The 13,478-nt window shown below is 41.6% G+C and overlaps 1 protein-coding gene across 3 annotated transcripts in view; it reads right to left on the bottom strand.

Annotated features, from left to right (window-relative positions):
• LOC122542210 (carnitine O-palmitoyltransferase 1, liver isoform-like) overlaps positions 1-13,478 on the bottom strand; it is a 99,562-nt gene that overhangs the window by 43,006 nt on the left and 43,078 nt on the right. For 2 of the 3 annotated variants that reach the window (XM_043679700.1, XM_043679701.1), the window contains exons 7-9: positions 6,999-7,076; positions 5,749-5,856; positions 3,544-3,631 (exon numbers count right to left, since the gene is read on the bottom strand). In XM_043679700.1, coding sequence (XP_043535635.1) covers positions 3,544-3,631; positions 5,749-5,856; positions 6,999-7,076 — 274 coding nt within the window. The remainder of the gene's footprint in view (positions 1-3,543; positions 3,632-5,748; positions 5,857-6,998; positions 7,077-13,478) is intronic. The other variant, XM_043679702.1, reaches the window with a different exon arrangement.

Raw genomic sequence — 13,478 nt, 5'->3', positions numbered from 1 at the left:
TGTAAATCTTTTCTGAACCCTTTCAAGTTTCACAACATCTTTCCGATAGGAAGGAGACCAGAACTGCACGCAATATTCCAACAGTGGCCTAACCAATGTCCTGTACAGCTGGAACATGACCTCCCAACTCCTGCACTCAATACTCTGACCAATAAAGGAAAGCATACCAAACTCCTCCTTCACTATCCTATCTACCTGAAACTCTACATCCAAGGAACTATAAACCTGCACTCCAAGGTCTCTTTGTTCAGCAACACTCCCTAGGACCTTACCATTATGTGTATAAGCCCATGGTGACTAATGAACATTTTTCTGTATTTTCTTATACAAGAAAGAATAAATTACTAGTAAATTGGGACCACTACAACCCCGCCATTTGAAAAAGCTTATTCTTCAAAATTCCAATGGGTATCAGCCCAAATTGCTCAACCTACACTGGAAAACTAGCTGCTATCACAGGAATCAGTAGACCTCCTATGAGCTGCTTTTTAAGTAAGCAGACCAAACTTTAGATAATACTCCAACTGCTGACTCACTAAAACGCAGTATAGTTTTAGTGACACTCAAATACTTTTATACTTAATTCCCTTTGCAATTAACCACTAATATTCCATTTGTTTTCCTAATCAATTGGTACCTGCATATTAACATTTATTGATTCACATACCAGAACACCTGAATCAACCGAAGAGTTTAAGGTTCAACAACACCTACTTGCTTCTACAATCTCAAGTGTTTAAGGCCAAGCTAGACTCAATGCAGGGTCTCATACTTAACCTCTGGGTGAGGTACACCAGATGTAATGTTAAGTATGTTTCCTCATCGGATATCTGATAGGATATCTGTCCCCAAAGCAACAGAAAAATCAACTGCAAAACAACTTGCAAGATGTCAGCCACTTTAATGTCACAAAAGCAACTCTGTAACAATGCCAAACGATGTTCCTACTTATTTCTGTGTCATGTGGGACCTATTTTGTTGCTCAACAGGGTGCTTAGAAAAGTTCAAGGTGATAAGGCAGAAGCAACCTCTCTATTAAAGGGAGATTATATTTCAATTAACGAGTTCTTTGACGAAGTAACACATATGCTAAATAAAGGGAAATGCTGGTTGTACGTTATTTAGATTTACAGAAGCTATTTGATAGAATGTCTCGTAAAACATTTTTACGAAAAGTTCATGGTGTAGGAGGTAACAATGGAATGGATAGAAGATGGGCAAGCTAAAAACTGTGGGCATAAATAGATATAACGAGCGGTGTGCCACAGGGATCAGTGCTGGGATCTGAACAGTTTACAGTTTATATAAATCATTTGATCGAACAAACTGAAAATATGGTTACTAACTTTACAGATGGCAAAGGACGGATAGGAAAGTCAGCTGTGAAACCGATACAAGGAGGCTACAAAGTTGGTTAACTAAGTGGGCAAAGATCTGGAAAATAAACTATGAAAGTAAACTGACAGGAAGTTAAAAGATTGGACACTCTGGAGGCAAGAAGCATGTTTCTGCTGATGGGTGAGTCCAGAACCAGAAGGCACAGTTTGAAAATAAGGGGTAGGCCATTTAGAACGGAGTTGAGGAGAAACTTCTTCACCCAGAGAGTGGTGGATATATGGAATGCTCTGCCCCAGAAGACAGTGGAGGCCAAGTCTCTGGATACTTTCAAGAAAGAGATGGATAGAGCTCTTAAGGATAATTGAATCAAGAGTTATGGGGATAAGGCAAGAACAGAATACTGATTGTGGATGATCATAATGAATGGCAGTGCTGGCTCAAAGGGCTGAATGGCCTACTCCTGCACCTATTGTCTATTGAATATAAAAGTTAGCAATAAAAGCTTCTTTAAATACATAAAAAGTAAGAGGGGTGAAAGTGAACATAGATACTTTAAAATGTACCTGGAGAGACAGTTACGAGGAACAAATAAATGGCAATGGAATTAAACAGATATTTTGCATTAGTCATTACAGTGAAAGATACTTCAAATATCTGATTAATACTAAAGAATACAGGGGAGGAATCAAGTACCATTACTACAGAAATGGTATTAGACAAACCAATGGGGCTAAAGGCTGATAGATCTCCTGGCCCTGTTGGCTTGCATCCTAGAATCTTAAAAGTAGTAGTTACAGAGATAAAGGATGCAGTGGTGGTACTTTTCCAAATATCCTTGGATTCTGGAGATTTATCCAAGTTTTAGGGAGAGGGTGGGATGGCAATCAACATACTCCTGTTTCTATTTTTGGTCCTGTGGAGTATAATGTGGGAAAATGTGAAATTTTGCAATTTAGCAGGAAGAATCAAAAACTAATTTTTGATGTCACAAGACTATGCCTTTAACAGAGAAGTTCTGTGCTGTTTCTCTTGCAGAGGGGTGCTGTCACAGTGGTACCAAAATGTCTCCTTCAAGCAGGCAGTTGGTGAACAGTTTTTGCCTTCTACCTGGGTGGCTTTCATTTTATACGAAGAATCACAAGTGGGCAGGACCAGGCCTCTCAGACCCAGAAAGGCTTTTAGTTTTGCTTTCAGTTAGTCAAATGTTTCTGTTGGCTACAGAAGCTAAAAGCTCAAGTTCCTGGCTGCTACAGTCTTAGATAGCGAGGCTTCCTCCTAAAAATCAAAAGGTGCAGACTGTTTCTTTCTTCTGCATGTGAGAACTATAACTGTTTTGCTGAATTGCATTTTTGCCAACAGATATGTTTAAGATGTTGCCTATATTCGAACAGTTGATGACTACTGGTTAAATATATTGTCTTGTTAGGTATTTCAATAAAGTCACATCATACTTTTTTTTGGTATTTTACCTGTGTTATAAGAATAAAGTGCTTTTTTACTTAAAGCCTAGTGGTGGATCAATCAAATCACGTTTGGAACAGAGCACCTTATCCTTGCTTTTAAATAAATATAAAAAGTTAGGGTCTGGTCTGTTTCCTTACCATACTTTCAGGGCGAGGGTCTGGTCCATGACATGAAAGATTGCAGATCTTTGAGATTCAATGAAATCTGGGTGTCCTAATACATTAATCTGAAAAGGTTAGTATCATCACTTTCTCCTAGCATGCAGGTAAAGCCAGTAACTAGGAAAGCTAATATTTAAAATAAGGGGGTTGTTTCATGAGGAAAAGTTGGGAAGCTAGGTTTCTATCAACTGGAGTTTAAAAGAGTAAGAAGCAACTTGCTCAAAAACACAAGATCCTGAGTGGTTCTAACAGGGTACGTGTGGAAAGGATATGATACAATCTAGAACTGGCGTCACTATCCCAAACTTGGGAGTTGCTCATTTAAAACGGAGATAAGCCTTACTTTTAACTAATACTTCATCACACAGTAATGCAAATCTACTGCTTTGTAGCATAACCAACTCAACGTCTGATTGAATGTTTTACAATACATATAAATTAGCTCTCTCTAATGATTAACTCATTACTGTTAGTAAGGCAGCTGTTGAATCGCGAATTGTGTGACACATGTGGGCAGTATTCCCCCCGTCCAGCCCGAGCAGTTACAAGCAGCCCTGCAACAACAGCCTTTCAATCTTACCTGTCTCCTCGCCTGGCAGTCGAGTCGTGTTGAACATTCGTTCCCACTGTGCTGAACACAGAGGTATTGGGAACCCTGGCAAAGTACTCTGCGCCCAAACAGAGTATGAATGGGCATGGGGGTAGGGAATTCAGGGGGAACATACATGACCCATGGAAATAGGGTCAGATGTTAGTGGTTGAAAAAGTCATTTCACGTTGCCATAAATGGGCAGGATTGGAAGGGGAAAAAAAAATGTAAAAAAGATTACGAATTAGTTTATCCTCCATTTTGCGACATTTTAAAATTTTTCAAAAGCTAAAAAATGACAAAATAGCAACCCTTTATTAAATATAGCATATCTAAGCTGTAATTCAAAGTGAGCTAACAGGTTGGTACAGCATTTACTGAGTTGCCGTACTCGTTATAAGCAGTAGGACTTGGGGCTGAACCAGAGAGATCTAGCTTGAGGCCCATTGTGAAGACACTAATTTAAAGGTAATGAGCTAACCATGACCCTGCTGCACGAGCTTTGGTCCCATAGCTGGTCCTAAGCTTCTTGATTTGGAAAAGTGCACAGTTTATGCACCCATAAATTTTCACACATTTGGTGTTCTGGCCTCAACAAACAAAGGGCAAACCAGAGGTTGCATAGCCCAGGCTCTGCTCCTGTCTACTTGCCCTTACACTTGGAGACGGGAGGTGGCATGTATGAGGGACCTACAAAGAAAGGCAAGGTGAGTTAAAAAGTTAAGACACAATTTTAAAAACTACTTAAAATTCACGATTAGTTTAAAACCTTCAATTAACTCCTGAGCATTAGATGGTAATCCCTGCTGGAAAGCATGGATGACAGGTTGGACCTCAAACTGATGTGCTTACAGGTGAATAGTACACTAATGCTCACTTCCTATACAAAGAAATTACAGCTTGCAACAGATGCCTCTGAACAACTGCACTGTGCTTGTGTTTAGATGCCACTTGAGTCTCCTGCCCTCTTTGTCTTTACATGAAGCCTCTTTCAACACGGATTGAAATACACCCTGACAATGCATCCCAGCAAGGGGACATGGCTGAAGAAATATATTCTGATACTGCTAGAGTTTTGATAACCAAAGGTATTAAGGAATACAAGACGAAGGGTAAATGGGGTTAGGTCACAGATCTCACCAAAGGATGCAACACAGGAGAGGGTCAGATTAGCTCCTTGTGTTCATCTGATCCTGTCCCCTAAATTCAAAGCACTACTACTTCTGTTCTGTAACTAATGCCAGGAAATGTGCAAGAATAAGGCACATTCATTCATCCACATATTTTTCCAACTCTCAGTTGCAATATGTCGTTCCCCACCCCCTCCAGTGAGTGTCACGCACAACCGGAAACATTACTATAAACTGTTAATTAAATCCCAGGTCCTAACTTTAGTACTGACTGAACCGCGTTTGATGAACTAGTGATACCCCGGTCATAGGCAGAAAGTTCGGTCTCACAATTTAGTATTTTGAAACCTGGTGAGATCCACCTACCACGGCAAGAGCAGATCCAGTCCTCTGATATGCAACGTAGGTAAAAATATAGGACAACAGAGTTTATTCATGCACAGTATCTGATTGTATTGATACTAAAATTTGAAGTTAGCATTCCTTGATAAATGTGTATTGTCAAACAAAGCCATAAAGACTGAGGAGGACCTATACAGTACAAGTATCAGGTGGGGACAGTGTTGAACTTTTCTGTGATGCCCTTAATGGTCAAACAGCCTATAAAACAAACAGTCTTGTTTCACATGTAGGAGAAAAAAATGGAAGGACGATTGACATTACTAGAACCCTAAATCACAACAGCTGACATTTTTGACCAGAGATTGGTCCAGCCATCCAGTATGCAGTCCCAGACTCACAAGGTGACAAGTGCAAACCTAACAGCTTGCCTTTTCACCATTAGTTGGGTTAGTTAGGATAGACTCTATGACTGTTACCAGCTCTCCACCAGACTGGGAGATAAAACCAGGGACTTACAAGGAAGTCACTTCCTCCTTACAACTGGAAGGAATGAAAGGAAAAATCTCAAAGATTGAGCCACCCTGCATCACAGACAACAGGACTTCTTGTCATTCCCTGTTCAGACTAGAAAGGTCTGTTCTTTAAAAGATCTAGTTAGCCATTGCAATAATGCCAGAGTACATGCATCACTATCAATGAATGTCATAAGTGGTTAACTACTTACCGGTGGTATTTCCTCATAAGTAAGTCGTCGCCTGTAAAGGAGCAAAGCATGGACCAGATTACCAGCACGTGCAGCTTGACTTGTTGTCGGAGTCACATACAAGAAATCCTGAAATTGGGAGGAAACAATTACCTCCAGTTGAAGAGAATAAGTTAAACAATTCCAAATATCACCTTACCAAACATACCCCATGGCTTAGAGACCAGAATGAGCCACAAAAAACCACAAAGGTCCCAGGTTCAATCTGTAGTTTCCGTTGAGTAAGCTGGTTGCAGGTACCGCTAAAGCCATCATATAGAGTCATATAGCATGGAAACAGATCCTTCCATCCAACCAATCCATGCTGAACATAATCCCAAACTAAACTAGTCCCACCTGTTTGCTCCTGGCCAATATTCCTCAAAACCTTTCCCAGTCATATAATTACCCAAATCTCTTTTAAACGTTGTAATTGTGCCCATATCCATCACTTCCTCAGGACGTTCATTCCACACGTGAACCACAGTGTTTAAAAATAAATTGTCCGTCTTTAAACCTTCCTCCTCTCACCTTAAAAATGTGCCCCCTAGTCTTGAATCCCCCATCCTCGAGAAAAAACAACCATTAACCCTAACTATATCCCTCATGATTTTATAAACTTCCATAAAGATCTCATCCTCCAACACTCCTGTGAAAGAAGTCCCGCCTTATCCAGCCTTTCCTATTAACTCAAACATTCCAAACCTGGCAAGATTCTGGTAAATCCTTTCTGAATCCTCAGCAACTTACTAACGTCCTTCCTCTAAATGGGTAACCGGAACAGGACCCAGCACTCCAGAAGAGGCCTTACCAAACGTCCTGTACAACCACATGACTTCCCAACTCCCATACTCAAAGAGCTTAATCAAGAAAAAAAAACAGCCAAGGTATCATTGCTGATCACTAACCAGTTGTATCCTCCCTCCCCCAGGTAAAAAGACTGTTAATATTCCAAAGATCAGGCTGCTGACATGAAAAATAGTCATGTTGTCACTAGTCACTTGTACCTCAAGAATAGTAGCTGTGAGGTAGGAGGTGGGCAAAGAAAAGGGAAGGCAAAAATTGCCCAGTGTTAAGAACGTTAACCATCTGGTGGATGGTCCACTGTTTAAGCAGCAATCCCCAAGTCGTTTACTTTCTTCAGTTCTCATCAGTAGAATGCTACATTTTTTAACCTTGACCCCTTAGGTTTAAACCTACTCAAACTTAACCCATGTACACAAAATCCTCACCATGGCATAATAGTTGCTGTTCACCATGATTGGTTCTCGCCCTTGTAGATAGACGTACTGTTCCCACCAATCGCTCACCTGTAACGGTATGATAGCAACATAACCTTAATTAAAAACCCTTAAACATTCACTGCATCCTTCTATCAGCTCAGAGAGTTTAAGTGAACAAGTCAATTAAAGAAAGAATTTAAAGGTTCAAAGAGCAAGGCCACCTTCTGCACTCTCTGCTCAAAGACCAACATTAATTTTTTGACCATATTGGTTAGTACAGCTCCCGCAATTGAATAAACAGAATCATAGAGTCAGATGTATAGCACGGAAACAGACCCTTTGGTCCAACTTGTCCACGCCGACCAGATATCCCAAATCAATCTAGTCCCACCTGCCAGCACCCGGCCCATATCCCTCCAAACCTTTTCTACTCATATACCCATTCAAATGCTTTTTAAATGTTGCAATTGTACCAGCCTCCACCACTTCCTCTGGCAGCTCATTCCATACACACACCACCAATTGTGTGAAAACGTTGCCCCGTAGGTCTCTTTTATATCCTTCCGCTCTCACCCTAAACCTATGCCCTCTAGTTCTGGACTCCCCCACCTCAGGGAAGGGACCTTGTCTGTTTATCCTATCCATGCCTCTCATGATTTTATAAACCTCTATAAGATCACTCCTCAGCCTCTGATGCTCCAGGGAAAACAGCCCTAGCCTATTTAACTTCTCTCTATAGCTCAAATCGTCCAACCCTGGCAACATCCTCGTAAATCTTTTCTGAACTCTTTCAAGTTTCACAACATCTTTCCGATAGGATGGAGACCAGAACTGCACGCAATATTCCAACAGTGGCCTAACCAATGTCCTGTACAACCACAACATGACCTCCCAACTCCTGTACTCAATACTCTGAACAATAAAAGAAAAGCATACCAAACCCCTTCTGACTTAACAAAATGGGTTAACTCTTATGAGCACAGATCCTGATCTGCTAGAATCAGTGACAAAGCAGACAGGAAGACTGAGGAATAAATGTTAACTTGGACACTTGGTGGTGAGAATTCGGTGTACAGGTGGTAGGTGGTGCTTTTTTTTTAAACCTCCAATAGCTGGTGAGTTTTCGGGGCATGAATTAGGTGAGCGGGTACAAGTTGGTAAGTTATCCTAAACCATAGAGATAATAAATTGGTACAAGGAGATAAATACTGCATTAACTGTAAGGCTTAACTAGTTAAAGCATTTAACTATAGATGGGGAAGACGATGGCTTGATGGTATTATTGCTAAATTATTAACTGAGAAATTCAGGTAATATTCTGGGTTTGAATTCCACTAAACAGATTAGATTAGATTAGATTAGATTACATTACATTACAGTGTGGAAACAGAACGTGCAAACTCCACACAGTCAGTCGCCTGAGGCGGGAATTGAACCCGGGTCTCTGGCGCTGTGAGGCAGCAGTGCTAACCACTGTGCCACCGTGCCGCCCATTCTTGTAACTTGAATTTTTTTTTTTAAAAATCTGGAACGAATAACCTACTGATGACCATGAAATCATTGTCGACTGTTGGAAACACCCATCTGACTCACTAATGTCCTTCAGAAAGAAAATCCGCCACTTTCACTGGTTTGGCCTGCATGCAATTCCAGAGCAAAAGTAATGTGGTTGACTCTAAACTGCCTTTGAAAGTGGCATAGCAAGTGATTAATCACTACCAGGTCTCAACAAAGAAATGAAAATCGGATGACCACCTGGCACTAACCTAGGCACCAAGAACAACAGCAAAAACAGCCCTGTCGATCCTGCAAAGTCCTCTTTATCAACACGTCATGCCAGAATTGGGAACAACATCTCAGACTAACCAAGCAACAGCTTGACATAGTCACACTCACTGAATCATACCTTACAGATCATGTCCCAGACACCATCACCAACCCTGGATGTGCTCTGTCCCACTGACAGGTCCAATCTAGCAGAGGTGGCACAGCACAATGGTATACAGTTAGAAGGGAGTTGCCCAAGGATTCCTCAACACGGAGCCTGGATCCCATGAGGTCTTACTGCTTCATGTCAAACATGGGCAAGAAAACTTCCAGCTGATTATTACATAGTCTTCCCTGGATGGAAGAATCAGTATCTCCCACATTGAACAATAATTTGAGTTACTGAGGGTAGCAAGGGTGCAATGTGCACTCTGGGTAGATTTAATGTCCACTATGAAGAGTGGCTGACAGCAACACTACCAATGGAGCTGATAGGGTCTTAAAGAAAATAGCTGCCATACTGGGTTTGGAGTACGCAGTGATGGAACCAAGAGAGAAAAGCATATTTGACCTCACCTTCACCAATCTGACAACTGACTTAACTGTCACCCCTCCTTCACATTGAGGATACCCTCTATCATGTTGTGGGGCACTACCATTGTGCTACATAGGACAGACTTCGAACAGATCTTGCAGCACACACTAGGCATTCACAAGACAATGTGGGCCATCAACAGCAGAAGAATAGCACTCCAACGCAATCTGTTACCTCATGGTCTGATATATCCCCCAACCAATACTGTCAAGCCAGAAAATCAACTCTGGTTCAATGAAGTGGAGGAGGACATGCAGGAGCAGCACCTAAAAATGAAATGTCAACCTGGTGAAGCTACCAAATAAGACTATGTGCATGCCAAACGGCAAAAGCAACAAGTGATAGAGGGGTAAGCGATTCCATAAATCGATGAATCAAATTTAAGCTCTGCAGTCTTGTCACATCTTGAATGGTGAACAATTAAACTACTCACTGGAGAAGTCGGCTCGAAAACTATCCCCATTCACAAGAGCCCAACATTTCAATGCAAAAGATAGTGCTGAAGTATTCACAAGCAATCTGCAGCAGGAGCACCCAGTGGATGATCCATCTCGGACTGTTGTGGTCCCCAGCACCACAGATGCAGTAAATTCAATTTACTCCATGCAATATCAAGAAATGGTTGCAGGCAATGCAAAGGCGATGGACCCTGACAATATTCTGCTATTGTTCTGAAGACTTGTATTCTAAAATATACTGCTCCTGCTCCCTAGCCTAGCTCTTTCAGTAGAGCTGCAACACTCGCATCTGCCTCACAATATAGAAAATTAGACTGGTATGTCTTGCACACAAATAGCCAGGACAAATCCACTGCCCCATGAGTCTATTCTCAATCATCAGTAAAGTGATGGAAGGTGTCAACAACAGTGCTATCAAGCAGAACCTGCACAAAAGTCACCTACTCAGTAATACCCAGTGTGTGTTCCATTTGGGCCACTCAGCTCCTGACCTCATGACAGCACGGACAAAAGTACTCAATTCCCGAGGTGAGTGACAACTGTCAACATTGAGGTTGCATTTCACATAATGTGGCATCAATGTGCCCTAGCAAAACTGGAATTAATGGGATCTGAGGGGTAAACATTCCACTGATGAAGTCATACCTGGCACATGGAAATATATTTGTGGTTGTTGAAAGTTGGTCAGCTCCAGGACATCTAACATTCAATGGCGTTACCATCACTGAATCATCCACTATCAACTTCCTGAGATTGCCAGTGACCAGAAACACAATGTAGAAATACAGTAACTACAAGATTAGGTCAGAAGCTAGGAGTATTGTGGCGAACAACTCACTTCCTGACTTCCCAAAGTCTGTCCACCACCTACAAAGCAAAAGTTTGCAGTGCGATGGAATATTCCTCACTTGGATGGATTGGTGCAGAAATTCTAAGATCCTTTGACAGCAACTTCCAAACCCACAGCACAGTGGCTCAGTGGTTAGCACTACTGCCTCACAGCAACAGGGTCCCGGGTTCAATTCCAGCCTTGAGAGAATATCTGTGTGGAGTTTGCACATTCTCCCCATGTCTGTGTGGGTTTCCTCTGGGTACTCTGATTTCCTCCCACAATCCAAACATGTGCAGGTCAGGTAAATTGCCCCTAGTGTGAGGTGCATTAGTCAGGGATAAATAATGGGTCTGAGTGGGTTACTCTTCGGAGGGTCGGTGTGGACTTGTTGGGCCAAAGGAGTTGTTTCCATACTGTAGGGGAATCTAATCGAATCTATCGCAACTGTTTCAATCTTGTAGGAGAAGGGGAACAGATAAGCGGGAAAACCATCACTTGCAAGTTCCCCTCCAAGCTACTCCCTATCCTAACTTGGAAATATACCACCGCTCGTTCACTGTAGTTGGGTCGGAATCTTGGTATTCCCTCCCTAAGGACATTGTGGGTCTGCCTTCAGCACATGGTCTACAGCAGTTTCATAAGGTAGCTCACCACCACCTTCTCAAGGACAGGTGACAAACGCAGGCCCAGCCAGTGACGCCCAAGTCCCACAAGTAAATTAGAAAAAATGTTGAGTAATTTTGCTAAGCTTGAATCTGGTCAGTTAAATAAAACACACATTTCAGAACAAGTGATGTGTTACAGCTATAGCACGCGGAAACTAATGGACACCAATGCGAATCAGAGCAACCACATCTGCAGAAAAGTCAGCAGTTCAAGGAACTTTAGTTCTGAATTAATAAACTATATCTGAGATACAGGCTGCATTGTGTCAAGATGGGGGAAAGTTACCTGCTTACTTTGTTTTTTGAAACAGGAACTACTCACTCTCTTTAGGCCAGGTATTTCTGACCTTATCTGTGGTTAGGGACAGGAGACTGAAAAGTAAGACTGAGGCAAGTACAGATATCAACAAGGTAGCAATGGAGGAGCCTCAGTTCTTCAAGCTGTTGGACAATTGCGAGGTTCTTACACCTTTCGTGGGCAGGAGAGCAGGGGGATGAGTAACCTGACCATGATACTATGGTGCTGACAGCCAGTTAGAATGGGGGGGGGGGTTTAAAGGAGAGAAGAGTCAAAACAGGGGTGTATATTAGGTGTTACAATCTCAGGGACTTCAAGCTTTTAATTAATACTTAAAAGGAAGGCAAGATTTTACATTTGAAGACTTTACTGCAGCAAAAGACTAAACGTACTATTGACTAAACAATATCTTTGTAAGCAACAAATATTCCAAACCAAAAAATACAGCATTAACCTCTTTTAGCACAATTGAAAAAACATTTCACAAGTGTACTCTACATTGTCTTCTGAAAAGACAGTCAACTCCTTGTGAACCAGTTCAGAGTGATTCTTAGATCCTAAGGATTTACTTTGTTCCCTTTCTTTTCTGATCCTGGTAACTCATGAAGTAAGAATTTCTCTATGGAGATTCTTCTTCTAGTGCAAGTTAGTAAATCATCTAACTCTTCACAAATGTAGGCGTTTCAACATGAACTCCCATTCACAGTCCAGGTGCAGTGAACTACAGTATTGTGTTGCCTGTAGCCACTCCTCATGTTCCAAATCCTGGTAGATTAACAAAAACAAATTGCTGGAAAACCTCAGCAGGTCTAGCAGTATCTATGGGGAGAAATCAGAACGACCCTTCAAAGTGCTTTGTAATGTTGCAAACAAACTAGATAAATCTAAGAATTCCATTGTTTTGGAAACCAGGAAAAGGGAACCACAATGTTTAAAAAAATGGGGTAAAAAAAGCACAAGAGTAAATTAGCCAAGATTTACAACAGATATTCAATAATGTATGACAAACGGTTAACACTCAGGTCAAGGGTTCATGAAGATGGTGGTGGTACATTAGCATGTATTAATTAATGCACAGGAATGAGGCAATGGGACATTTTCAAGTTTGAAACTTGAGACGAGGTAAGTGCCGCAGGGTCTCATCTAAATCATTACAGATTGTAAATAGCTGAGTGGACAGAGCAAGACATTTAGATTTTCTGATATCATTCGACGTGACGGCACTGTTCACTTCGATCGACAAAACCCGAGCCAGAGAAACAATAGCCAACCTACTGGACATACAGAACATAAAACAGGACGCTGAACCTATCAACAAAGACGGCATACTTAAACTACTGGACTTGTGCCTCACAACACATTTCACATTCAATAACCAGATATACGAACAAATCAACGGATCACCCATGGGATCACCAATCTCGGGACTCATAGCAGAGGCAGTTATGCAAAGGTTAGAACAAACAGTCCTACCACAAATTCAACCCAAACTCTGGGTCAGATATGTCGATGACACGTTTGTAATCATTAAAAACACGGAAATAGAAAAAACACACCGGACCATCAACGCCACACTCACAGGAATCCGATCCACGAGAGAAGAAGAAAAGGATAGCCAACTCCCATTCCTAGACGTGATGATACAGAGAACACCGAACGGAGAATTCACTACAAGGGTACACAGGAAAGCCACACACACAGACCAAGTCCTAAACTATGAAAGTAACCACCCCAACACACACAAACGAAGCTGCAGCAGGACACTATTCAAAAGGGCCACAACACACTGCAGTACACCAGAACTGCAAAAAAAAAAGAAGAGGAACACCTATACAAGGTATTCACCAAAAACGGATACCCGCGCAACTTCAACA

This window comes from Chiloscyllium plagiosum, chromosome 39, assembly GCF_004010195.1.
Source record: "Chiloscyllium plagiosum isolate BGI_BamShark_2017 chromosome 39, ASM401019v2, whole genome shotgun sequence".
Lineage (NCBI taxonomy): Eukaryota > Metazoa > Chordata > Chondrichthyes > Orectolobiformes > Hemiscylliidae > Chiloscyllium > Chiloscyllium plagiosum.
The sequence above is the reverse complement of the archived record's forward strand: the minus strand, read 5'-3'. Positions and strand labels throughout refer to the sequence as shown.